General features: G+C 50.0%; 1 protein-coding gene across 2 annotated transcripts in view; it reads left to right on the forward strand.

Moving 5' to 3' along the window:
• Window positions 1–26,453, forward strand: part of smoc1 (SPARC related modular calcium binding 1) — a 341,176-nt gene that overhangs the window by 47,712 nt on the left and 267,011 nt on the right. For both annotated transcript variants that reach the window (XM_072485788.1, XM_072485799.1), the window contains exon 3: window positions 21,044–21,159. In XM_072485788.1, the coding sequence (XP_072341889.1) occupies window positions 21,044–21,159 (116 nt within the window). The remainder of the gene's footprint in view (window positions 1–21,043; window positions 21,160–26,453) is intronic.

The following is a 26,453-nucleotide window of genomic DNA, read 5'->3' on the forward strand; positions in this document are numbered from 1 at the left end:
GGCTGTTGTTTCTCCCCCCACCCCCAGCCTTGCTGGGCCTCACATACCTGGTGCAGGCTGATGCGCGATCACTCACACTCAAGACGAAGTGATTTCATAACTGAAGGCTTTAATCGACTAGAACTTGTTCCCCAGCAGCTTCGGTACAGAAAGTGAAGGCTGCTGGGACGGTACCATCTCTTATACACCGCCTTCAGGGCGGAGCTACATAATACAGCCAATGGTAGACTCCTGGGTCGAACCAATGGTCATCAGCCTCTCAGGTACCGCACTACCTGGTACTACCACACAGGCCAATTCTGTATCGACATGGCACCACTTGGCAGTAATGTGGGTATCAGCGTAAAAAATGAAGATGCACACTCCCACCTGGAACGACACGGAGTTTGTAAAGAAGACCATGGCGGAAATCCCCGACACAGATGCATAGATCAGACAGATCGAACCCCAGAATGGGAAAATCGGCAGGCCTGGCTAGAGAACTGAGGACATTCAAGGAGCAGATGCGGTTGTGGACCCACAGAAGTTCATGCCCCCAAGTGAGAAGGAGTTTTCTTTCTTCTCGCAAGTTTCCAAGCCCCATACTTGTATCAACTTATTTGTGGTGTGGAAATTGGGGCTTCCAGGGACAGTAAGAGCGGAATATTCCGCTATTGTAATCTCCAACCGCGCTCCACACTACCTGGATGTGAGTCTGGAGACGGGTCATGCCCAATGCCCACATAAAGGCTGGACACGGCCCTCTTGGTCGACAAGGTCTTCTGCCAGAAAAAAAATCACAGGCCATAGATGAAGACTTTACCAACAGCCGGAATGGGGAACTCTCACTCTCCACGTTCTGGGAGGCGCTGAAAGCTGTGATCAGAGGAGAAATTATTGCCTACAAGACATGCAGGGACAGGAAAGAGAGGGCGACCAAGCAACTGCTGATCAACTCCATTCTGGAGGTAGACAGAGGATACTCCGAGGCCCCGACCGGTGAGCTGCTGGGGGAGAGGAAAAAGCTAGACTTTAACCTGCTATCCACCAGGAAGGCAGTGCGCAAACTCCGCCAGACACGGGGGACCTTGTACGAGCATGGAGAAAATGCTAGCTGCCTGTTGGCTCACCAGCTGAGAAAGCAGGCAGCCAAGAGGGAAATAACGCAGGTAAAGGACAAGAGAGGAAGACTGGTAGCCAAACCAAAAAAGGTCAATGAAGTGTTTGAGGCCTTCTACCAGGGGCTGTACACCCCTGAACCACCCGACAGGGACTCGGGGATGAAACAGTTCCTCGATGGACTGGACATGCCAGTCATTGGGGACGATAGGAGGAGGAGGCTGGAAGCATCACTAGAACTGGGAAAGGTCATGGAGAGCATTAGGTATATGCAGGTGGGGAAGGCGCCAGGACCCGATGGGTTCCTGGCAGATTTCTCGGCCAGGATTCTCCCCTACCTGGCGGTTGGGGGGGGGGGGGGGGGGGGGGGCGGGGGTCCTGGTGGGATGGAGTGGCGGGAACCACTCCGGCATCGGGCCGCCCCAAAGGTGCGGATTTCTCCGCACCTTTAGGGGCCAAGCCCTCACCTTGAGGGGCTAGGCCCGCGCCGGAGTGGTTGGCGCGCCACCGGCCGGCGGGAAAGGCCTTTGGCGCTACGCCAACCAGGGTCGAAAGCACTTCGCCGGCCGGCGGAAGTCCGCGCATTCGCGGGAGCGTCAGTGGCTGCTGATGTCATCCCGCGCATGCGCAGTGGGGGTGTCTCTTATGCTTCAGCCATGGTGAAGGCTGTGGCCGAGGTGGAGGGAAAAGAGTGCCACCACGGCATAGGCCCGCCCGCAGATCGGTGGGCCCCGATCGCGGGCCAGGCCACCGTTGGGGCACCCCCCCGGGGCCAAATCGCAGGGCCCCGGAGCCCATCTGCTCCCATTTGCACCACTGCCGGTAAGAGAGGTGGTTTGATTCTCGCCGGCGGGACAGGCATTCCAGCAGCGGGACTTTGGTCCATCGCGGGCCGGAGAATCGCCGGGGGGGGGGGCCCGCCGACCGGCGCGGCGTGATTCCCGGCCCTGACGAATATCCGGGGCCGGAGAATTCGGCAACCGGCGGGGGCGGAATTCGCGCCAGCCTCCGGCGATTCTCCGACCCGGCGGGGGGTCGGAGAATCCTGCCCCTGATTTTTTGATCAATTTAGAGTATCCAAATCATTTTTTTCCAATGTAGGAGCAATTTAGCGTGGCCAATCCATCGAACCTGCACATCTTTGGATTGTGGGGGTGAAACCCAAGCAGACACGGGGAGAATGTGCAAATGCCACACGGACAGTGACCTGGGGCCAGAATCGAACCCGGGTCCTCGACGCCATGAGGCAGTAGTGCTAACCACACCCGACTGATCTCTACCTCACATTTGCAATGGCACTGGCGCTACACTTGCGATGTTCGCAGACTCACTAGCGAGGGGCACCCTACCCCAACACTAATGCAATTTACCATATCACTGATAGCCAAGAAGGACAAAGACCCAATGGAATGCGAATCATTCAGACCACACTGCTCAATGTGGATGCAAAAGTACTTGCAAAAATCCTGGCTGAGTGGCTTGAGAACTGCGTACCAGAGGTGGTCGCAGAGGACCAGATGGGCTTTGTTAAGGGTAGATAGCTAACAGTGAACATCAGGCGACTGGTAAACATGATAATGACCCCATCTAGGGAGAGAACACCAGAGGTGATCGTCTCCCTGGATGCAGAGAAGGCCTTTGACAGAGTACAGTGGAAGTACTCCATTGAGGTACTAGAGCGGGGACAGGGTTTATCTCATGGCTGAAACTCCTGTACAACGCCCCCAAGGCGAATGTATGGACCAACACCACCAGCTCTGAATACTTCCAGCTGCACAGAGGCACAAGGCAGGGATGCCCGCTGCTCTTGTTCGCCCTGGCAATTGAAACACTGGCGATTGCCGTCAGAGCAGCGAAAGACTGGAAGGGAATCCGAAGAGGAGACAGAGAGCACCGAGTGCCGCTCTATGCGGATGACCTGCTCCTCTACCTCTCGGATCCGCTAAAGGGCACAGAAAGAATCATGAAGCTCCTGAAAGAGTTTAGAGCCTTCTCAGGCTACAAACCCGAATTGAGCAAGAGTGAAGTATTCCCTGTCAACATGAGAGGGGAAGGGGCAGTGCTTGTGGTGGGGGGGGGGGGGGGGGGGGACCGCCATTTAAACTAGCTCAAAACATGTTCCACCACCTGGAGATCCAGATAACCCACAACTGGATTCAGATCCACAATTGGAATCTGACCATTCTGGCGGAGGAAGTAAAAAAGGACGTACAGAGATGGGACACACTCCTGCTCTCCCTAGCGGGAAGGTACAGGCGATCAAGATGAATGTGCTGCCCAGATCTGTTCAGATCCATACCGTTCAACATCCCCAAGGCATTCTTCAATGTGGTCGATAAAATGATTATGGCGTTTGTGTGGTGGGGGGTGGGGGGGGGGGGGGAAGAACCCAAAGATTCCCAAAGAGGTCCTATAGAGAAAATAAGCATGTGTGGCCTAGCCTTCCCAAACCTACAGCACTGCACTGAGCAGGCACGGTAGAAAGAATGAGGGGATGGCTGAAAGAACCAGAAATGGAATAGGTGAGGATGGAGGAGAGCACCTATACAGGATCTTTGCTACGACAGCGCTCCCATCCCCACCAACAAAACATTCAGTAAGTCCAGCGGTGGTAGCTACACTCCGAACCTGGAACCAGACGAGGCAGCACTTCGGCCTGACCAAAATGGCCACCATGGCCCCATCTGTGGCAACCGCAGGTTTGTGGCAGCCATGCTAGTCGCCACCTTTAAGAGGTGGAGACAGGACAGGTGAATACTGACTATTAGGGCTTTTACACAGAGGACAGACTAGCAACCTCAGAGGAGCTGACAGAGATGTTGCAGCTCCCCAACGCAAACAAACTCAGACACCTAAAGGTTAAGAATCTCCTCCACAAGGAAACAACAGCTTACTCGTGAGCTCCGAAACACACAATGTTAGAGGAACTACTGGACCGGGACAACTTGGGAAGGGGAACTGCGGGGACCTGTACGGACGACTATTAAAAAGGACACACTCCCCACTGGACAAAAGAGAGAAAAAAGGGGAGGAAGAACTAAGGATGGAATTAGGGTGGGATTTCTGGAGCGAAGCACTGAGCAGGGCCAACTCCACTTCCTCATGCGCAAGGCTAAACCTCATGCAATTGAAAGTGGTGCAAAGAGCGCACTGACCAGTACCCAAATGAGCAGGTTCTTCCCGGAGGTGGAGGATAAATGGGAACGGTGCCAGGGAGGCCCTGCCAACCATACCCACATGTTCTGGGCATGCTCCAGACTTGTCGAGTTCTGGACGGCCTTCTTCGAGGCGATGTCCAAGGTTGTGGGGGGAGGGTGGAGCCGTGCCAAAAGTGGCAGTCTTCAGGGTATCGGACCAGCCAGAACTATTTATGGGGAAGGGGACCGATGCCTTTGCCTTTGCTTCCCCGAAGAATCCTGCTCAGCTGGCGATCAGCAGCACCACACACAACTGCAGACTGGCTGGCAGACCTGTGGGTATTTGTCCGCCTGGAGAAGATCAAATTCACCATCTGAGGGTCAGAGGAGGGCTTCCACAAAGAGTGGAGGCCATTCACCAACTTGTTCCTGGACCTATCTGAAGGCAACAGCCAATAGAGCGAGGGGAGGAAGTGGGCACACGGGAGCCAAAGAGACAGCTGGGAACAGACAGGGAGGGGAGGCCAGGGGGAGAGGAGGGGAAGGCTGGAGAATGGCCAGTTCGGATAATAGGGGGCCGAAGACAAGACCACAAAGCACAGAACCCCCAAAGAACCACTGAAAACAAGACTGGTGGGAGAGGAGGGGGGATGCGGGGCAAATCGACAAAGTGGGGGAGGGGAAGGGGAAAGAACCTCATATATGTGAACAGATGACAATCACCTAATGTATGATATGAGACCTAAGAAAATATCTTATAGCAACAAAGAAAGGGGAGGGCAGAGGGGGAGGGTGAAACTGACAGAAAAGATATTGTATATTGTAGCCGATGCACAGACCCTTCTCTATTGTACAGTTTATAAAATTCAGTTAATAAAATGAAGTTGAACATCTTGCCAAGGTCATCCCCACCTCCCCACTACTTGCCTTCAAACAACCGCGCAACCTCAAACAAACCATTGTTTGCAGCAAACTACCCAGCCTTCAGAACAGCGACCACGACACCACACAACCCTGCCATGGCAATTGTGGTGAATGTATAGTACTAATAATTCACCAGTGTATTAGTATCATGTTCTGCCATTGTGTTACAGCTATGTTATGTTGTTGACCTTGTGGGCTGCACCTATGGGCCATTGTGTGGCTTCACCCACAGGGGGATATGTTGGGGCATGTACGGGCTCCGCCCATGGCTCCTCCCCTTGAAAGGAAGTATAAAGAGCAGTTGACCTGTAGGCGGTTCACAGTATTGTACCAGTCGCAGGCAGGCACTGTTCTAAGCTGATTAAAACCACGGTTTACTTCTACTCGTGTTTTGTAAGGGCCACGAAGAATCCAGCACGTGTTTAAGGATACAAAGTAATAACATTTATTTACAATAACATATATATATATATATATATATAACAGCAGCAGCAACTTCCCTTGCTGCACACTCCTTCCTGCTGTTTCCAAACTGGCCAGCTTTATTTAGACTTGGAGTTTACTAATGGTTTCTCCACCCCCCTCATTGGGGAAGCTCATACTCCCACAGGATTGTGGGATTGTCATTAGTCCCCAGCCAATGGTAAGCAGGCAGGTTATAACATTCCTCCCCCCCCAAAGTCCAAGGAATCCACCGAAGACCCTGGCGAAGGAGGGCGTCGGACTCATTTTGCCGCTGGCCGGACACCATTTGCACGCGGCGCTGAATCAGGCGGCGTGTAACGAGACGGAGACCGGCGCTTCCGCGATGAACGGCGTAACGGTTGTACATCCACGGCCCGTAGTCCCGAGGATTCCCCCTCTGATGCGTCCTGTGTCTCCATCTCGGAGTCAGAGTCTGCTGCCTCCGTCATGTCAGCGTCTCTATCTCCATTCGGTTCTGTAACGACCTGCGCAGGCTTCGAGTGAGGCACCAGTGGAAGATTGCGAGGACTACCTTCCCTTGTCTCTGGTCTCTGCGGCTGTAGAAATGAGCTCCGGGGGCGGGGAGTCTTTTGAGGGGATCGTGTTCTGGACCGAACGTGGTCTACATGTTTGCGCTGGAGACGACCCTGGGCTATAAGACGACCCTGGGCTATCTATAAGATATAAGGCCCGTTTGGCAAAAGATTACGCCAGGAACCCACTGGGCACCACCAGCAAAAGTCCGAACACTGGGTCACCGGGCGCAAACTGCCGAATCGGCCGATGCCGAGAAAATCCCTGTCCCTGCCGTTCTTGTGTGCGGCGTACATTTGCGCCAATGTCCGGGAAAACCATATTAAGGCGGGTGCGAAGTCTCCGGCCCATTAGGAGTTCTGCGGGAGCTACCCCAGTCACCGCATGGGGAGTAGTCCTATACGTAAACAAAAAGCGAGCCAGTCTCGTGTACATTGATCTGGAAGACTGCTTCTTTAGGCCTCTTTTGAACGTCTGCACTCTCTGCCAATCCATTTGAAGCCGGGTGGTAAGGGGCAGTGCGGATATGGCGTATGCCGTTCATCTTTATGAACCTCGCAAACTCCTCACTGGTGAATAGAGTGCCGTTATCCGTGACCAGCACCTCGGGGAGGCCATGCGTACTAAAGGACAAACGCATCTTTTCAATTGTTGCGCAGGACGTTGTCCCCTGCATCTTATGCACCTCTAGCCATTTAGACTGGGTGTCGATTAATAGAAGGAACATGGATCCTTGAAAAGGGCCTGCGAAATCTGCATGCAAGCGTGCCCAAATCCGCCCTGGCCATTCCCAGTGATGTAGGGGCGAGGCCGGCGGAAGCTTCTGATGCTCCTGGCAAATGGAGCAGTTTTGGGCCACCTTCTCAATGTCGGTGTCGAGGCCTGGCCACCAGACATAACTCCGGGCCAACATTTTCACTTTGGTCATACCTAGATGCCCATTGTGCAAGTCTCTTAGTATCAGCTCCTGGCCTTTTTGCGGGACAATCACACACATCCCCCACAAGAGGATGCCGTCTTCCACGCTGAATTCTGACAGCTTGGAGGAAAATGCCCACAACTCATCTGGGAGCTGTCTATGCTGCCCACCATACAGGACTATGTGCCGAACCTTTGACAGGACTGGCTCCGTCTGGGTCCACTCACGGATCTGTGATGCCATGACAGGCAAGGAGTCCATAAAATTTAGGGTTGCAACCACCTCACCGGTCGTGGGGGTCGACATGGGACCGGTCGATAAAGGCAATCGGCTCAGTGCGTCGGCATTTGCTATCTGTGTTCCTGGTTTGTGCTCCAAACAATACTCGTATGCAGCAAGCAACAAAGCCCAGCGCTGGATCCGTGCGGAAGCAATGGGCAGTATTGGCTTATCCTCTCTGAAAAGTCCCAGCAGAGGCTTATGATCAGTCATGATAGTGAAATGGCGGCCATACACGTACTGGTGGAAACGTTTCACCGCGTACTTTTTCTCCACTGCAGTCAATGTGCGGGAGGCGAAAGCTATCGGTCGCTCGGCCCCGTTCTCCATCTTGTGGGACAGGACGGCCCCAATACCATACGGGGATGCATCACATGTGACGAGCAAAGGCTTTCCAGGACCATATCCCTTGATTCCCTGGGAGATCAATGTGCGGGAGGCGAAAGCTATCGGTCGCTCGGCCCCGTTCTCCATTTTGTGGGACAGGACGGCCCCAATACCATATGGGGATGCATCACATGTGACGAGCAAAGGCTTTCCAGGATCATAGTGGGTTAGTAACCCAGGCGACGACAATTGTTGCTTTACCCGCCGGAAATCGGTTTCTTGCGGCTGACCCCAAACCCACGTGTGATCTTTCTTTAGCAGAAGGTGCAACGGGGCCAGCGTAGTTGCCAGATTGGGGAGGAACCTCCTGTAATAGTTTACGAGACTGAGAAAAGAACGAAGATGCGAAGTGTCAGTCGGGGCGGGGGCCTGTTGAATCGCACGCACCTTCTCTGCGACGGGGTGCAAACCTTCGAGGTCCACCCGATAACCCAGGTAGACTACTTCCTTTGCCTGAAATGCGCACTTTGTGCGACGTAAACGGACTCCAGCCTCCGAAAAGCGTCTAAGGACAGCCTCCAGATTTTCCAAATGTTCCTGCTCCGACGTCCCTGTAATCAAAACGTCATCCCAGTCGACAGCAACACGTGGTAAACCTCTCAAAATGCCCTCCATAACACGTTGAAAAATAGCACAGGCAGAGGATACTCCAAAGGGCAACAGTGTATATTCATACAGGCCCCGGTGTGTATTAATCGTTACATATGGTCGGGAGGCAGGGTCCTTTCCCTGGCTACCCTCTTGCTTTTTATGTACGTGTAAAAAGCCTTGGGATTTTCCTTAACCCTATTTGCCAATGACTTTTCGTGACCCCTTCTAGCCCTCCTGACTCCTTGCTTAAGTTCCTTCCTACTTTCCTTATATTCCACACAGGCTTCGTCTGTTCCCAGCCTTTTAGCCCTGACAAATGCCTCCTTTTTCTTTTTGACGAGGCCTACAATATCTCTCGTTATCCAAGGTTCCCGAAAATTGCCGTATTTATCCTTCTTCCTGACAGGAACATGCCGGTCCTGAATTCCTTTCAACTGACACTTGAAAGCCTCCCACATGTCAGATGTTGATTTGCCCTCAAACATCCGCCCCCAATCTATGTTCTTCAGTTCCCGCCTAATATTGTTATCATTAGCCTTCCCCCAATTTAGCACATTCATCCTAGGACCACTCTTATCCTTGTCCACCAGCACTTTAAAACTTACTGAATTGTGGTCACTGTTCCCGAAATGCTCCCCTACTGAAACTTCTACCACCTGGCCGGGCTCATTCCCCAATACCAGGTCCAGTACCGCCCCTTCCCTAGTTGGACTGTCTACATATTGTTTTAAGAAGCCCTCCTGGATGCTCCTTACAAACTCTGCCCCATCTAAGTCCCTGGCACTAAGTGAGTCCCAGTCAATATTGGGGAAGTTGAAGTCTCCCATCACCACAACCCTGTTGTTTTTACTCTTTTCCAAAATCTGTCTACCTATCTGCTCCTCTATCTCCTGCTGGCTGTTGGGAGGCCTGTAGTAAACCCCCAACATTGTGACTGCACCCTTCTTATTCCTGATCTCTACCCATATAGCCTCACTGCCCTCTAAGGTGTCCTCCCGTAGTACAGCTGTGATATTCTCCCTAACTAGTAGCGCAACTCCGCCACCCCTTTTATATCCCCCTCTATCCCTCCTGAAACATCTAAATCCTGGAACGTTTAGCTGCCAATCCTGCCCTTCCCTCAACCAGGTCTCTGTAATGGCAACAACATCATAGTTCCAAGTACTAATCCAAGCTCTAGGTTCATCTGCCTTACCCGTAATACTTCTTGCATTAAAACATATGCGCTTCAGGCTACCAGACCCGCTGTGTTCAGCAACTTCTCCCTGTCTGCTCTGCCTCAGAGCCACACTGTCCCTATTCCCTAGTTTTCCCTCAATGCTCTCACCTTCTGACCTATTGCTCCCGTGCCCACCCCCCTGCCATACTAGTTTAAACCCTCCCGTGTGACACTAGCAAACCTCGCAGCCAGGATATTTATGCCTCTCCAGTTCAGATGCAACCCGTCCCTCTTATACAGGTCACACCTGCCCCGGAAGAGCTCCCAGTGGTCCAGATAACGGAAACTCTCCCTCCTACACCAGCTGTTTAGCCACGTGTTTAGCTGCTCTATCTTCCTATTTCTAGCCTCACTGGCACAGGGAGTAATCCTGAGATTACAACCCTAGAGGTCCTGTCTTTTAACTTTCTGCCTAGCTCCCTGAACTCCTGCTGCAGGACCTCATGCCCCTTCCTGCCTATGTCGTTAGTACCAATATGTACAACGACCTCTGCCTGTTTGCCCTCCCCCTTCAGGATGCCCTCTACCCGTTCGGAGACATCCTGGACCCTGGCACCAGGGAGGCAACATACCATCCTGGAGTCTCTTTCACGTCCACAGAAACGCCTATCTGTGCCCCTGACTATAGAGTCCCCTATTACTATTAGAACATAGAACATAGAACATAGAACAATACAGCGCTGTACAGGCCCTTCGGCCCACGATGTTGCACCGAAATAAAAGCCATCTAACCTACACTATGCCATTATCATCCATATGTTTATCCAATAAACTTTTAAATGCCCTCAATGTTGGCGAGTTCACTACTGTAGCAGGTAGGGCATTCCACGGCCTCACTACTCTTTGCGTAAAGAACCTACCTCTGACCTCTGTCCTATATCTATTACCCCTCAGTTTAAAGTTATGTCCCCTCGTGCCAGCCATATCCATCCGCGGGAGAAGGCTCTCACTGTCCACCCTATCCAACCCCCTGATCATTTTGTATGCCTCTATTAAGTCTCCTCTTAACCTTCTTCTCTCCAACGAAAACAACCTCAAGTCCATCAGCCTTTCCTCATAAGATTTTCCCTCCATACCAGGCAACATCCTGGTAAATCTCCTCTGCACCCGCTCCAAAGCCTCCACGTCCTTCCTATAATGCGGTGACCAGAACTGTATGCAATACTCCAAATGCGGCCGTACCAGAGTTCTGTACAGCTGCAACATGACCTCCCGACTCCGGAACTCAATCCCTCTACTAATAAAGGCCAACACTCCATAGGCCTTCTTCACAACCCTATCAACCTGGGTGGCAACTTTCAGGGATCTATGTACATGGACACCTAGATCCCTCTGCTCATCCACACTTTCCAAGAACTTTACCATTAGCCAAATATTCCGCATTCCTGTTATTCCTTCCAAAGTGAATCACCTCACACTTCTCTACATTAAACTCCATTTGCCACCTCTCAGCCCAGCTCTGCAGCTTATCTATATCCCTCTGTAACCTGCTACATCCTTCCACACTATCGACAACACCACCGACTTTAGTATCGTCTGCAAATTTACTCACCCACCCTTCTGCGCCTTCCTCTAGGTCATTGATAAAAATGACAAACAGCAACGGCCCCAGAACAGATCCTTGTGGTACTCCACTTGTGACTGTACTCCATTCTGAACATTTCCCATCAACCACCACCCTCTGTCTTCTTTCAGCTAGCCAATTTCTGATCCACATCTCTAAATCACCCTCAATCCCCAGCCTCCGTATTTTTGCAATAGCCTACCGTGGGGAACCTTATCAAACGCTTTGCTGAAATCCATATACACCACATCAACTGCTCTACCCTCGTCTACCTGTTCAGTCACCTTCTCAAAGAACTCAATAAGGTTTGTGAGGCATGACCTACCCTTCACAAAGCCATGCTGACTATCCCTGATCATATTATTCCTATCTAGATGATTATAAATCTTGTCTCTTAAAATCCCCTCCAAGACTTTACCCACTACAGACGTGAGGCTCACCGGTCTATAGTTGCCGGGGTTGTCTCTGCTCCCCTTTTTGAACAAAGGGACCACATTTGCTGTCCTCCAGTCCTCTGGCACTATTCCTGTAGCCAATGATGACATAAAAATCAAAGCCAAAGGTCCAGCAATCTCTTCCCTGGCCTCCCATAGAATCCTAGGATAAATCCCATCAGGTCCCGGGGACTTATCTATTTTCAGCCTGTCCAGAATTGCCAACACCTCTTCCCTACGTACCTCAATGCCATCTATTCTATTAGCCTGGGGCTCAGCATTCTCCTCCACAACATTATCTTTTTCCTGAGTGAATACTGACGAAAAATATTCATTTAGTATCTCGCCTATCTCTTCAGACTCCACACACAATTTCCCATCCCTGTCCTTGACTGGTCCTACTCTTTCCCTAGTCATTCGCTTATTCCTGACATACCTATAGAAAGCTTTTGGGTTTTCCTTGATCCTTCCTGACAAATACTTCTCATGTCCCCTCCTTGCTCGTCTTAGCTCTCTCTTTAGATCCTTCCTCGCTGCCTTGTAACTATCCATCGCCCCAACCGAAACTTCACACTTCATCTTCACATAGGCCTCCTTCTTCCTCTTAACAAGAGATTCCACTTCCTTGGTAAACCACGGTTCCCTCGCTCGACGCCTTCCTCCCTGTCTGACCGGTACATACTTATCAAGAACACGCAGTAGCTGATCCTTGAACAAGCCCCACTTATCCAGTGTGCCCAACACTTGCAGCCTACTTCTCCACCTTATCCCCCCCAAGTCACGTCTAATGGCATCATAATTGCCCTTCCCCCAGCTATAACTCTTGCCCTGCGGTGTATACTTATCCCTTTCCATCATTAACGTAAACGTCACCGAATTGTGGTCACTGTCCCCAAAGTGCTCTCCTACCTCCAAATCCAACACCTGGCCTGGTTCATTACCCAAAACCAAATCCAACGTGGCCTCGCCTCTTGTTGGCCTGTCAACATATTGTTTCAGGAAACCCTCCTGCACACACTGTACAAAAAACGACCCATCTATTGTACTCGAACTATATCTTTTCCAGTCAATATTTGGAAAGTTAAAGTCTCCCATAATAACTACCCTGTTACTTTCGCTCATATCCAGAATCATCTTCGCCATCCTTTCCTCTACATCCCTCGAACTATTAGGAGGCCTATAAAAAACTCCCAACAGGGTGACCTCTCCTTTCCTGTTTCTAACTTCAGCCAATACTACCTCGGAAGAAGAGTCCCCATCTACCATCCTCTCCGCCACCGTAATACTGCTCTTGACTAGCAGCGCCACACCTCCCCCTCTTTTGCCTCCTTCTCTGAGCTTACTAAAACACCTAAACCCCGGAACCTGCAACATCCATTCCTGTCCCTGCTCTATCCATGTCTCCGAAATGGCCACAACATCGAAGTCCCAGGTACCAACCCACGCTGCCAGTTCCCCTACCTTGTTTCGTATACTCCTGGCATTGAAGTAGACACACTTCAAACCACCTACCTGAACACTGGACCCCTCCTGCGACGTCAAATCTGTGCTCCTGACCTCTATACTCTCATTCTCCCTTACCCTAAAACTACAATCCAGGTTCCCATGCCCCTGCTGCATTAGTTTAAACCCCCCCAAAGAGCACTAACAAATCTCCCCCCCAGGATATTTGTGCCCCTCAGGTTCAGATGTAGACCATCCTGTCTGTAGAGGTCCCACCTTCCCCAGAAAGAGCCCCAGTTATCCAAAAATCTGAATCCCTCCCGCCTGCACCATCCCTGTAGCCACGTGTTTAAATGCTCTCTCTCCCTATTCCTCATCTCACTATCACGTGGCACGGGCAACAACCCAGAGATAACAACTCTGTTTGTTCTAGTTCTGAGCTTCCATCCTAGCTCCCTGAAAGCCTGCCTGACATCCTTGTCCCCTTTCCTACCTATGTCGTTGGTGCCAATGTGGACCACGACTTGGGGCTGCTCCCCCTCCCCCCTAAGGACCCGGAAAACACGATCCGAGACATCACGTACCCTTGCACCTGGGAGGCAACATACCAAACGTGAGTCTCTCACGCTCCCACAAAATCTCCTATCTGTGCCCCTGACTATAGAGTCCCCAATTACTAATGCTCTGCTCCTCTCCCCCCTTCCCTTCTGAGCAACAGGGACAGACTCCGTGCCAGAGGCCCATACCCCATGGCTTACCCCTGGTAAGTCCCCCCCCCCACAAGTATCCAAAGCGGTATACTTGTTTCTCAGGGGAACGACCGCAGGGGATCCCTGCACTGACTGTTTTTTCCCAGTCCCTCTTACAGTTACCCACCTATCTCCAATCTTTGGTGTAACTAATTCCCTGAAGCTGCTATCTATGACCCCTTCTGCCTCCCGAATGATCCGAAGTTCTTCCAACTCCAGCTCCAGTTCCCTAACTCGGTCTTGGAGGAGCTGGAGATGGCAGCACTTCCTGCAGGTAAAATCAGCAGGGACACTAACTGCATCCCTCACCTCAAACATCCTGCAGGAGGAACATTGCACTCCCTTCCCTGCCATTCCTCTAACTTTCTACCAAGATCTGGCTAACAACTAAATTAAATTTTTATAAAAAATAATAATAATATAATAAAATATGGTACTTACCTCAGACCAATGGGTTTTATTATTAGGTTAGAGGAGGAGGGCGGGTGGGAGACACTACACGTGTAGTGTCTCGGGTTTCCTCTCCACCAGAATTTATTGGTGAGGGTCTTCCCAGACGTCCGTGGGTCGACTTCCTGATCCCGCCTAAAAAACTAATTTAAAAAAAAAGAAAAGAAAGAAAAGAAAAAAGAAAAGAAAAATTCTCAGCTCCTGCTGAAATTGACTAACCAGCCAGCTGTTCTCACGCCGCCGAAATCGACTGGCCTGCCCCTGCAAAGACAAGTGCTTTTAAAGGTTGACTTACCTCCTAGCAACCTCCTTCTGCAATGGTCCCGCTGAAACTGACTCACCAGCTGTTCTCCCGCCGCCGAAATCGACTGGCCTGCCCCTGCAAAGACAAGTGCTTTTAAAGGTTGACTTACCTCCTAGCAACCTCCTTCCGCAATGGTCCCGCTGAAACTGACTCACCAGCTGTTCTCCCGCCGCCGAAATCGACTGGCCTGCCCCTGCAAAGACAAGTGCTTTTAAAGGTTGACTTACCTCCTAGCAACCTCCTTCCGCAATGCTCCCGCTGAAACTGACTCACCAGCTGTTCTCCTGCCGCCGAAATCGACTGGCCTGCCCCTGCAAAGACAAGTGCTTTTAAAGGTTGACTTACCTCCCAGCAACCTCCTTCCGCAATGCTCCCGCTGAAACTGACTCACCAGCTGTTCTCCCGCCGCCGAAATCGACTGGCCTGCCCCTGCAAAGACAAGTGCTTTTAAAGGTTGACTTACCTCCCAGCAACCTCCTTCCGCAATGCTCCCGCTGAAACTGACTCACCAGCTGTTCTCCCGCCGCCGAAATCGACTATTGCTCTTCTGCGCTTTGACCCTCCCTTCTGAACATCAGAGCCAGCCGTGGTGCCACTGCTCTGGCTGCTGCTGTTTTCCCCTGATAGGCTATCCCCCCCGACAGTATCCAAAGGGGTATACCTGTTCAAGAGGGGGACAACCACAGGGGATTCCTGCACTGACTGCCTGCCCTTTCTGGTGGTCACCCATTTCTCTGCCTGCACCTTGGCTGTGACCACATTTATATAACTGCGATCTATGATGCTTTCCGCCACCTGCATGCTCCTAACATGCTCCCAGACCTCTGCGCTCCTCTCCTATTGGGACTCGACTTCCAATGTAACCTCAGGAGCCTAACCCTGTAGTTCGAGGGGCCCCTGCCCCCACTCACCATATGCAGCCTCGCGACCCTAAAAGTCAACCCTCCCCCTCTCTTCGCAAACCTCACCGCCGACTGCAAGCCAGTCGCCACCAGAAGCAGGCGTTATAGCATGCAGGACAGGACGTTCATTAGGTCCGAGGTCCAGCGTCTCTTGCGGGAGGGTGTCATCGAGGCCAGCAATAGCCCCTGGAGAGCTCAGGTGGTGGTTGTCAAGACCGGGGAAAAGTTCCGGGTGGTAGTTGATTACAGCCAAACCATAAACCAGCACACGCAACTCGATGCGTACCCCCTTCCCCGGATTGCAGACATGGTAAACCAGATTGCACACTACCGGGTGTTCTCCACGGTGGATCTGAAGTCTGCATACCACCAGCTCCCAATCCGCCCGGAGGACTGCCACTACATGGCTTTTGAGGCAGACGGCCGCCTTTTCCATTTCCTCTGGGTCCCCTTTGGCGTCACGAATGGGGTTTCAGTGTTCCAAAGAACAATGGACCCAATGGTGGACCAGTACGGGCTGCGGGCCACATTTCCTTACTTGGACAATGTTACCATCTGCGGCCATGATCAGCAGGACCACGACGCCAACTCCACTGATTTCTCCAAACCGCCCAAACCCTCAATCTCACCTACAACAAGGAGAAATGCGTTTTCCGCACAACCAGACTAGCCATCCTCGGCTATGTCGTGGAGAACGGGGTCCTAGGGCCCGATCCTGGCCGTATGCGCCCCCTCCTGCAACTCCCTCTCCCTCACTGCCCCAAGGACCTGAAGAGGTGCCTTGGGTTCTTTTCATATTATGCCCAGTGGGTCCCCAATTATGCGGACAAAGCCCGCCCACTAATCAAGGCCACCATCTTTCCACTGGCAACTGAGGCCTGCCAGGCCTTCAACTGCATCAAGGCGGACATCGCCAAAGACGCGATGCATGCGGTGGACGAGTCCGTCCCCTTCCGGGTGGAGAGCAACACATCAGAAGTCGCTCTCGCCGCCACCCTCAAACAAGAAGACAGACCGGTAGCGTTCTTTTCGCGCACCCTCACCTCCTCTGAAATTCGACACTCCTCGGTCGAAAAAGAAGCCCAAGCTATCGTGGAAGCCGTGTGGCACTGGAGGCACTAACTCGCTGGTAGGAGGTTTACCCTCGTCACCGACCAACGATCGGTAGCCTTCATGTTCGACAATACGCAGCGGGGCAAAATCAAGAACGATAAGATCTTGAGGTGGAGGATCAAACTCTCCACCTATAACTACGATATAGTATATCGTCCTGGGAAGCACAATGAGCCCCCAGATGCCCTGTCCCGCGGCACATGTGCCAGCGCGCAAGATGACCGACTACGGGCTATCCACGATGACCTCTGCCACCCGGGGGTCACCCGGCTCGTCCATTATATCAAGGCCCGCAACCTGCCCTCCTCCACCGAGGAGGTCAGAGCTATGACCAGGGACTGCCAAATCTGTGCGGAGTGTAATCCGCACTTCTATCGACCGGAGAAGGCCCACTTTGAACGCCTCAGTATCGATTTTAAAGGGCCCCTCCCCTCCAATAACTGCAATACATATTTCCTCAACATCGTAGATGAATTCTCCCGCTTCCCACATTAGAGCCCTGCATAGTGTCTTCACCCTGTTTGGTTTCCCCAGTTATGTCCACAGCGACAGGGGCTCGTCGTTCATGAGCGACGAACTGTGTCAGTACCTGCTCAGTAAGGGCATTGCCTCGAGCAGTACTACCAGTTATAACCCCAGGGGAAACGGGCAGGTGGAGAGGGAGAACACGACAGTCTGGAAGACCGTCCTACTGACCCTGCGGTCCAGGAATCTCCCAGTTTCTCACTGGCAGGAGGTCCTCCCCGATGCGCTCCATTCTATCAGGTCCCTCCTTTGCACAGCCACAAACGAGACTCCTCATGACCGCTTGTTTGTTTTCCCTCAGGGAGCCACCTCAGGGACCTCGCTTCCGTCCTGGCTGAGGACACCGGGCCCAGTCCTCCTCAGAAAACATGTCAGGAGCCATAAGACCGACCCTCTGGTAGAGAGCGTCCAGCTCCTACACTCCAACCCCCAGTATGCTTATGTCGAACACCCCGATGGCCGACAAGATACCGTCTCCCTCCGGGACCTGGCACCCGCAGGCTCCACCACCACCACCACCACTATCACCGCAGCCCCCACACTATATCCCGCCCAACCTACCATGTCCAGCGCCCCCACCCCTATATGACTGCTGCGCTCCCTCCCACCCGCCGCACCGGTCCACAGGAATGAAGCTCCAGAAGAGACGCTCCCGGAGTCCACGCCTGTGCCCGCACCGGCCCCACTTCCGCTGCCAGCACGGATGAGCCCGACACCCAGACCAGCCGCAACACCAGTGCTTCGGTGATCGCAGCGCACAATCCGTGCGCCGGACCGGCTGAACGTATGCGCCCGTCACCCCCACCAGACTTCTTTTTTTTAACGGAGTGAATGTGGTGAATGTATAGTACTAGTAATTCACCAGTGTATTAGTATCATGTTCTGCCATTGTGTTACAGCTATGTTATGTTGTTGACCTTGTGGGCTGCACCTATGGGCCATTGTGTGGCTTCACCCACAGGGAGATATGTTGGGGCATGTAGGGGCTCCGCCCATGGCTCCTCCCCTTGAAAGGAAGTATAAAGAGCAGTTGACTTGTAGGCGGTTCACAGTATTGTACCAGTCGCAGGCAGGCACTGTTCTAAGCTGATTAAAACCACGGTTTACTTCTACTTGTGTCTTTGAGTGAATTGATGGTCGCAACAGCAATCTCTGCAAGACGTGCCAGATCATCGACATGGATACCACCATTACACATAAGAACCACCCACCAGGTACGCGGTACATACTTGTGCGACTCGGCCAACGTTGTCTACCTCATACGCTGCAGGAAAGGATGTCCCGAAGCGTGGTACATTGGCGAAACAATGCAGACGCTGCGACAACGAATGAATGGACATTGCGCGACAATCACCAGGCAGGAATGTTCCCTTCCAGTCGGGGAACACTTCAGCAGTCAAGGGCATTCAGCCTCTGATCTCCGGGTAAGCGATCTCGAAGGCGGCCTTCAGGATGCGCGACAACGCAGAATCGCCGAGCAGGAACTCATAGCCAAATTCTGCACACATGAGTGCGGCCTCAACCGGGACCTGGGATTCATATCGAATTCCATTCATCCCCCACCATCTGGCCTGGGCTTGTGAAATCCTACCAACTGTCCTGGCTTGAGCCAATTCACACCTCTTTAACCTGGGGTTACCCCTATCTCTGGATCTGTGAAGACTTAATGACCTGCAAATGCTCGCATTCTAAGCATTGTCTTGCATCTTTGAATTTGTCTATATATATGTTTCTGGAACCTACCTTTTCATTCATCTGAGGAAGGAGCAGCGCTCCGAAAGCTAGTGTTTGAAACAAACCTGTTGGACTTTAACCTGGTGTTGTCAGACTTTTTACTGTGCTCACCCCAGTCCAAAGCCGGCATCTCCACATTATAAAATTAATAAGTGCAATAAAATCATTTTCAAAAAGGGGGGGAGGGGGGGGGGTTGGGGGGGTAAGAGGGGTTGGGCTGTTGGGGTTTATTTTTACAATTTTTCAATGTCTGGTCTTTGTAAATTGCATTTGGTTTGTAAAGTTATGTTTATTTTGTAGTGTATAAATGAAAAACTCTAATAAAAACATTTTTTTTAAACTGAAGATGGTAAACACAAAGGGGCCTGCAATCTGTATGATTTATATTTCCTGCCACTACCGCAATAGCTCAAACAAACGTCTGCACAATTGTATATGCTATGTACTCCTTCCACCGCCATATGAGGTGTCAAAATAGAGGGTATTTGGTGAGCAGAATTTAGGGCCAAGATACAAAAGTATCTTCCCCACTGTGGATAAATTGCACAGGAAAAACTATCTGCGCAGGAAGTCAAGTTAATTCCACAATTCTCTGAAACAATCACACTCAAGCCAAGTAAAGGACAATGGATGTTCCTCCATTTTTGCCAACTATCTGTCTCAGAGGAATATTTCTTATAGAACCAAGGTGACATCTCCATTTCCCTCAATATTCATTTCCAAATGAGACTTTCAGTAGTGCCCACCATTGCTATATTCAGATGTTAGGTGAGTTGGATGCAAGCAATTGGAATGAGATTGCATGAAGTTATCTCATTTTGCTCAGTACAGGCCATCAAAAAGGAGGTTTCCTTGCCTTGGACTGCATTTTAACTCTGGTACCAGAGTTCAAAGCACAGCGATGTGACTGATTATATACCATCCAATCTCCTGAGATGTGGAATTCATGATTTGCTGCATGTTGTGTTTTTTTAAAATCATACTTTTGTCCTCTATATGAATTTAACTGGATAAAGATGATCAAATTATATAGTTCCATTTTAACATAGATCTGTCTTGGCGGCACGTTGGTGCAGTGGTTAGCACTGTTGCCTCACAGCACCGAGGACCCAGGTTCGATCCTGACCCGGGGGTCACTGTCTGTGTGGAGTTTGCACATTCCACACCGTGTTTGTGTGGGTTTCGTCCCCACAACCCAAAGATGTGCAGGGTAGGTGGATTGGCCATGTTAAATTGTTTCTTAATTGGAAAAAATGAATTGAGCACTCTAAATTAAAAAAACATAGATCTATCTTCGATATGTAACTGGCACTCCATTCAACCTGACTTGTTGGCTCCATTGCCTCAACTGACAGGGAAAATTAGGCAGGGGGAACATGCATGGTCCTGTGTAGCAAGGCATCCATTTCCACTCTGCGTATTGAATAATTGGGCAGACTGTTGGAAACTGTAGTCAAGTTCCAACATGTTTGAGATACTGGACCAAAATATAAATAAATACGATAAACTGAATCAAAGCTGCTCAGAATCTTATTCTCTCAACAATTCTCTTTACACCAAGCAATATTTTGTTAACGGCTCTTGGGCTTGTTCAGAAGGCCCCTTTAGTAGATAAATTGATGGTTTTGTTTTTCCTTTAAATGTTTTGGGGAATTTAGATGTATGTTTAGAAAACATCATAGGCGAACTTCTCGGGTTCAGTCCTGAGTGGAGGTGGGCAGCATAGGAAGGGAGGGGGTTAGGTCACACCATTGACCAGAACCTCCCAGTGACTCAGTTCAAAGCCTAATTACTGGTCACATATCTAACCTGCATATTAGGGGTGAGAAGAAAGAATCCTTCTCAGGAAAAGTGGTTGTGGAGAGATAAAAAAAACAATATAAAAATAATCTCAAAGAAGTAGACCATAAGACATAGGAGCAGAAGTAGGCCATTCAATGAGATCATGACTGGTCTGATGTGATAATCCTCAACTCCACTGTCCCGCCTTATCCCCATAACCCTTGATTCTCTTACTGATTAAAATATAGAACATGAGCATTGCTTAAAAAAATGTGTCAAAGCTTTTGCCTTGCACTCCTCAGGACACTTAGCAAGAACACAAATATACAAGGGGAAAAAGGTTTGATATGTCACTTTTTCAGCAATACACAAGTTCTGTACTATCAAATGACTAGAAGTAGAATATATTTTTGTTTTGATAAATGCTAATAACTATCTTTCATAAATACAAGGTCCCCCCAAAAATCTGCTGACTCATTTTTTTTTACAGAAGCAGGTCCAACCAAGTGTCGGACAGAAAGAGCGCAGCAAGCACAGGAACAGGCCAAAAAGCCGCAGGAACCGGTTTTCATTCCAGAATGTAACGAGGATGGCTCATTTGCTCAGGTAATGTGATGGTGAATGGAAATAGGCCTGGGTCAGTGAAGAAGCAGTTACACCCCAACAATTATACAAGGCACTAGTTAATCCTCAACTGGAGTATTGCATACAGTTCTGGGTGCCTCTCTGTATGAAGGATGTGAACAAATTGTTGGAGAGATGCAGAAGGGGTGTACAAGAATGGTCCCAGGGACGAGCAACTCTATTATGAGGATAGTTTGGAGAGAAAGGGGCTGTTCTCCTTGGAGAGAATAAGGCTAAGGGGATATTTGATAGAGATGCTCAAAATCAGGAGGCAGCTAGTGAGAGTAGGGAGAAACTGTTCTTGTTCGTAAAACGATCAAAAACGAGCGGGCTCAGATTTAAAATGATTTGCAAAAGAAGCAATTGTGATGCATGAGAAAACTTCACACAACGGGCGATTCAGGTGTAGAATGCACTGTCTGGAAGTGGGGTGGAGGCAGGTTCAATCGAGGCATTGAAGGGTGCATTAGATGGTTACATGAATAGAAACAATGTGCAGGGTTACGGGAAAAGGCATAGCTGGTGCCGACATGATGGACCGAAAGGCCTCTTTCTCTACTGTAACAATTCTGCGATTCTGAGATTAGTCAGATTTTGTTTGATAACCTTCCTGTGAAGCACCTTGGAACTTTTTGCTAGGTTAAAGGCGCTGTATGGATGCAAATTGCTGTGGTATGAAACCCACAGCCCCATTGTACGTGTTTACTTCTCATGGATCTATGTGTTTTCTTGAACTGTACCCTAATATTGTGTAGCTATGTGTTCCTCTTTCTGCTGGAGTGAACCGATTTTTGGATATTATTGACCCCTCCTACTTCCATAAAGCTGTCAGTTTTTAAATATTAATCCCGTGGAGGAAAATGAAAAGGTATTTCATTTTTGTTGCTATCACACGAACATCATGAACTGATTTTGCTGATGTTTGGGAGTTCAGGACGTTCAGGGGCCCATTAAAAACTGCCTGCCAATATTTCTAAAAAGGATATGAATGCGAGCCAACCATGTAAGGTTATCAATAGGGTGAGCGTAACCTTACTCTTCATGGAGTTACATGCATAGCTTTACTTGTGGAGGTGTTTTGTTTGTGCTACTAGTTCTGTGCTGCCTTTTTCTTTCAATAATACATTCATGCCACATCAAAAAGTGCTTTACATAGAATTTACAGCCATGAAACAAGCCATTTGGTCCATCTAGTCTATGAACCTATGACTTAGGAGCAGGAGTAGGTATCCCAGCCCCTCGAGCCTGTCCACTATTCAATAAGATCATAGCTGATCTGATTGTAGCTTCAACTCCACATTCCTATCTAATCCCAATAACCTTTCACCCTTTCGCAATAAAAAAAGTCGATCTAGCTCTGAGAGAAACAATTTCTCCTTATCTCTGTCTTAAATGAATGACCCCCCTTATTTTTAAACAGTGGCCCCTTAGTTCTAGATTCTCTGACAACAGGACCCCCCACTCCACGTCCACACTGTCAATACCCCACAAGCCTACTCCCACTCTGTTGACTTCACCCCATCAATGTATCCTTCTATTCCTTTCTCTTGTGCATGTCCTTTCCCTCGTATGCCTCCATGTTGCTAACCTCAATTACTCCATGTGGTGTTGAGTCCCATCTTCTTACCCCACCGACTAAAATACTTTGCGTAATAAATTGCTTTGAAGTGCAATGACTGATGTTATGTAGGATAATCCAATCTGTCACCAAATAAGATCCCACAAGCAGTGATGTGAGGAATGAATGAACAATCTTTGTTGAGTTTGGATGTGTTGGTTGAGGGAGTGATGCTGACTCAGACACGTGCACTTCACATTGATGCTGACTCAGACACGTGCACTTCACATTTTCCCACGGGATTATCAACATCCACCTGGCTTGGAGACTGGAACCGCTGACAACCTAATGTTCCTTTGCCACTACCAGTGTGGGATGAGCTCCAACATTGAGATGGGATTTCAGCTTGTAACCTTCGAAGTCAGACATGAGAGCAGTCCCAACTGCTTTTCTCTTTATCTGTGTAAAAGTTTCATTGTGCGGTATTATTTATGTTTGTTCCTTCCATACTTTAATTTTCTGCTGCTCTCTTTTGGTTTGCCTCTTGTGACCTTTTCTTTTGCCAAGTTGATTCCATCTTGAAGGTCGAACATCTCTTCAGTTCTCTGGTGAAAATGTTGAAGGAAACAATTGGTGCTCAAAATTATTTGCCTTCATAAAGTGGGGCGGGAGGGTAGGGCACACATTGTTATTGTCGGTTTCCCTTGGTTGTCGACAATGGCAGTTTCTTATGTGCGTAGAATTATCTGCTGTATGGCTGTGGGACCTGATTGCTGACCTGTTTGGCTTTCCACAATGTGGGCGATGATGTTTTGTCTGATTTTGTTGGGATTGCTCAGTCCTTCTAGCTTGTCTTTTGTCCTTTGCTGCCTGCATTCTTTACTTTTAAAAAAAAAAATATTTTATTGAAAATTTTTGGTCAACCATCACAGTACATTGTGTATCCTTTACACAATAATATAACAGTATAAATAACAATGACCTGTTTTATAAACAAAGAGTAAATAATATATAACTAAAACTAAAACTAAAACTAAATGGCAACTGCCTTGTCTCAGATAAACACTCTCCAAAAATATGATTTAACAGTCCAATATACAATTATTTATAGCAACGACCTATACATATTATACATATATATTAACAACCCTGAGAGTCCTTCTGGTTCCTCCCCCCCCCCCTCACCCCCTCCCCCCCTGGGCTGCTGCTGCTACCTTCTTCTTTTCCATTCCCTCTATCTTTCTGTGAGGTATTCGACGAACGGTTGCCACCGCCTGGTGAACCCTTGAGCCGATCCCCTTAGGACGAACTTAATCCGTTCCAGCTTTATAAACCCTGCCATGTCATTTATCCAGGTCTCCACACCCGGGGGCTTGGCTTCCTTCCACATCAACAGTATCCTGCGCCGGGCTACTAGGGACGCAAAGGCCAAAACATCGGCCTCTCTCGCCTCCTGTACTCCCGGCTCTTGTGCAACCCCAAATATAGCCAACCCCCAGCTTGGTTCGACCTGGACCCCCACTACTTTCGAAAGCACCTTTGTCACCCCCACCCAGAACCCCTGTAGTGCCGGACATGACCAGAACATGTGGGTGTGATTCGCTGGGCTTCTCGAGCATCTCGCACACCTATCCTCTACCCCCAAAAATTTACTGAGCCGTGCTCCAGTCATATGCGCCCTGTGTAACACCTTAAATTGAATCAGGCTTAGCCTGGCACACGAGGACGATGAGTTTACCCTACTTAGGGCATCCGCCCACAGCCCCTCCTCAATCTCCTCCCCCAGCTCTTCTTCCCATTTCCCTTTCAGCTCATCTACCATAATCTCCCCCTCGTCCCTCATTTCCCTATATATATCTGACACCTTACCGTCCCCCACCCATGTCTTTGAGATCACTCTGTCCTGCACCTCATTCGTCGGGAGCTGCGGGAATTCCCTCACCTGTTGCCTCGCAAAAGTCCTCAGTTGCATATACCGGAATGCATTCCCTTGGGGCAACCCATATTTCTCGGTCAGCGCTCCCAGACTTGCGAACTTCCCATCCACAAACAGATCTTTCAGTTGTGTTACTCCTGCTCTTTGCCATATTCCAAATCCCCCATCCATTCTCCCCGGGGCAAACCTATGGTTATTTCTTATCGGGGACCCCACCAAGGCTCCCGTCTTTCCCCTATGCCGTCTCCACTGTCCCCAAATTTTCAAAGTCGCCACCACCACCGGGCTTGTGGTGTATTTCTTCGGTGAGAACGGCAATGGGGCCGTCACCATAGCTTGTAGGCTAGTCCTCCTACAGGACGCTCTCTCCAATCTCTTCCACGCCGCTCCCTCCTCTTCTCCCATCCACTTACTCACCATTGAGATATTGGCGGCCCAGTAGTACTCACTTAGGCTCGGTAGTGCCAGCCCCCCCCTATCCCTACTACGCTGTAAGAATCCCTTCCTCACTCTCGGGGTCTTCCCGGCCCACACAAAACTCATGATACTCTTTTCGATCCTTTTGAAAAAAGCCTTCGTGATCACCACCAGGAGGCACTGAAACACAAAGAGAAATCTCGGGAGGACTACCATTTTAACCGCCTGCACCCTCCCTGCCAGTGACAGGGATACCATGTCCCATCTCTTGAAGTCCTCCTCCATTTGTTCCACCAATCGCGTTAAATTTAACCTATGCAATGTACCCCAATTCTTGGCTATCTGGATCCCCAAGTAACGAAAGTCCCTTGTTACCTTCCTCAGCGGAAAGTCCTCTATTTCTCTGCTCTGCTCCCCTGGATGCACCACAAACAACTCACTTTTCCCCATGTTCAGTTTATATCCTGAGAACTCTCCAAACTCCCGAAGTGTCCGCATTATCTCTGGCATCCCCTCCGCCGGGTCCGCTACATATAACAACAAATCATCCGCATACAGAGATACCCGGTGTTCTTCTCCTCCTCTAAGTACTCCCCTCCACTTCTTGGAACCCCTCAATGCTATTGCCAGGGGCTCAATCGCCAGTGCAAACAATAATGGGGACAGAGGGCATCCCTGCCTTGTCCCTCTATGGAGCCGAAAGTATGCAGATCCCCGTCCATTCGTGACCACACTCGCCACTGGGGCCCTATACAACATCTGCACCCATCCAACATATTCATCTCCAAAACCAAATCTCCTCAGCACCTCCCACAGATAATCCCACTCCACTCTATCAAATGCTTTCTCGGCATCCATCGCCACCACTATCTCCGCTTCCCCCTCTGGTGGGGGCATCATCATTACCCCTAGCAGCCTCCGTATATTCGTATTCAGCTGTCTCCCCTTCACAAACCCAGTTTGGTCCTCATGGACCACCCTCGGGACACAATCCTCTATCCTCATTGCCATTACCTTGGCCACAATCTTAGCGTCTACATTTAGGAGGGAAATAGGTCTACAGGACCCGCATTGCAGCGGGTCCTTTTCCTTCTTTAGGAGAAGCGATATCGTTGCCTCAGACATAGTCGGGGGCAGCTGTCCCCTTTCCTTTGCCTCATTAAAGGTCCTCATCAGTAGCGGGGCGAGCAAGTCCACATATTTCCTGTAAAATTCAACTGGGAATCCATCCGGTCCCGGAGCCTTCCCCGCCTGCATGCTCCTAATTCCTTTCACTACTTCCTCTATTTCAATCTGTGCTCCCAGTCCCACCCTTTCCTGCTCCTCCACCTTGGGAAATTCCAGCCGGTCCAGAAAGCCCATCAT

This window comes from Scyliorhinus torazame, chromosome 2 (assembly GCF_047496885.1).
Source record: "Scyliorhinus torazame isolate Kashiwa2021f chromosome 2, sScyTor2.1, whole genome shotgun sequence".
Classification (NCBI taxonomy): Eukaryota; Metazoa; Chordata; class Chondrichthyes; order Carcharhiniformes; family Scyliorhinidae; genus Scyliorhinus; species Scyliorhinus torazame.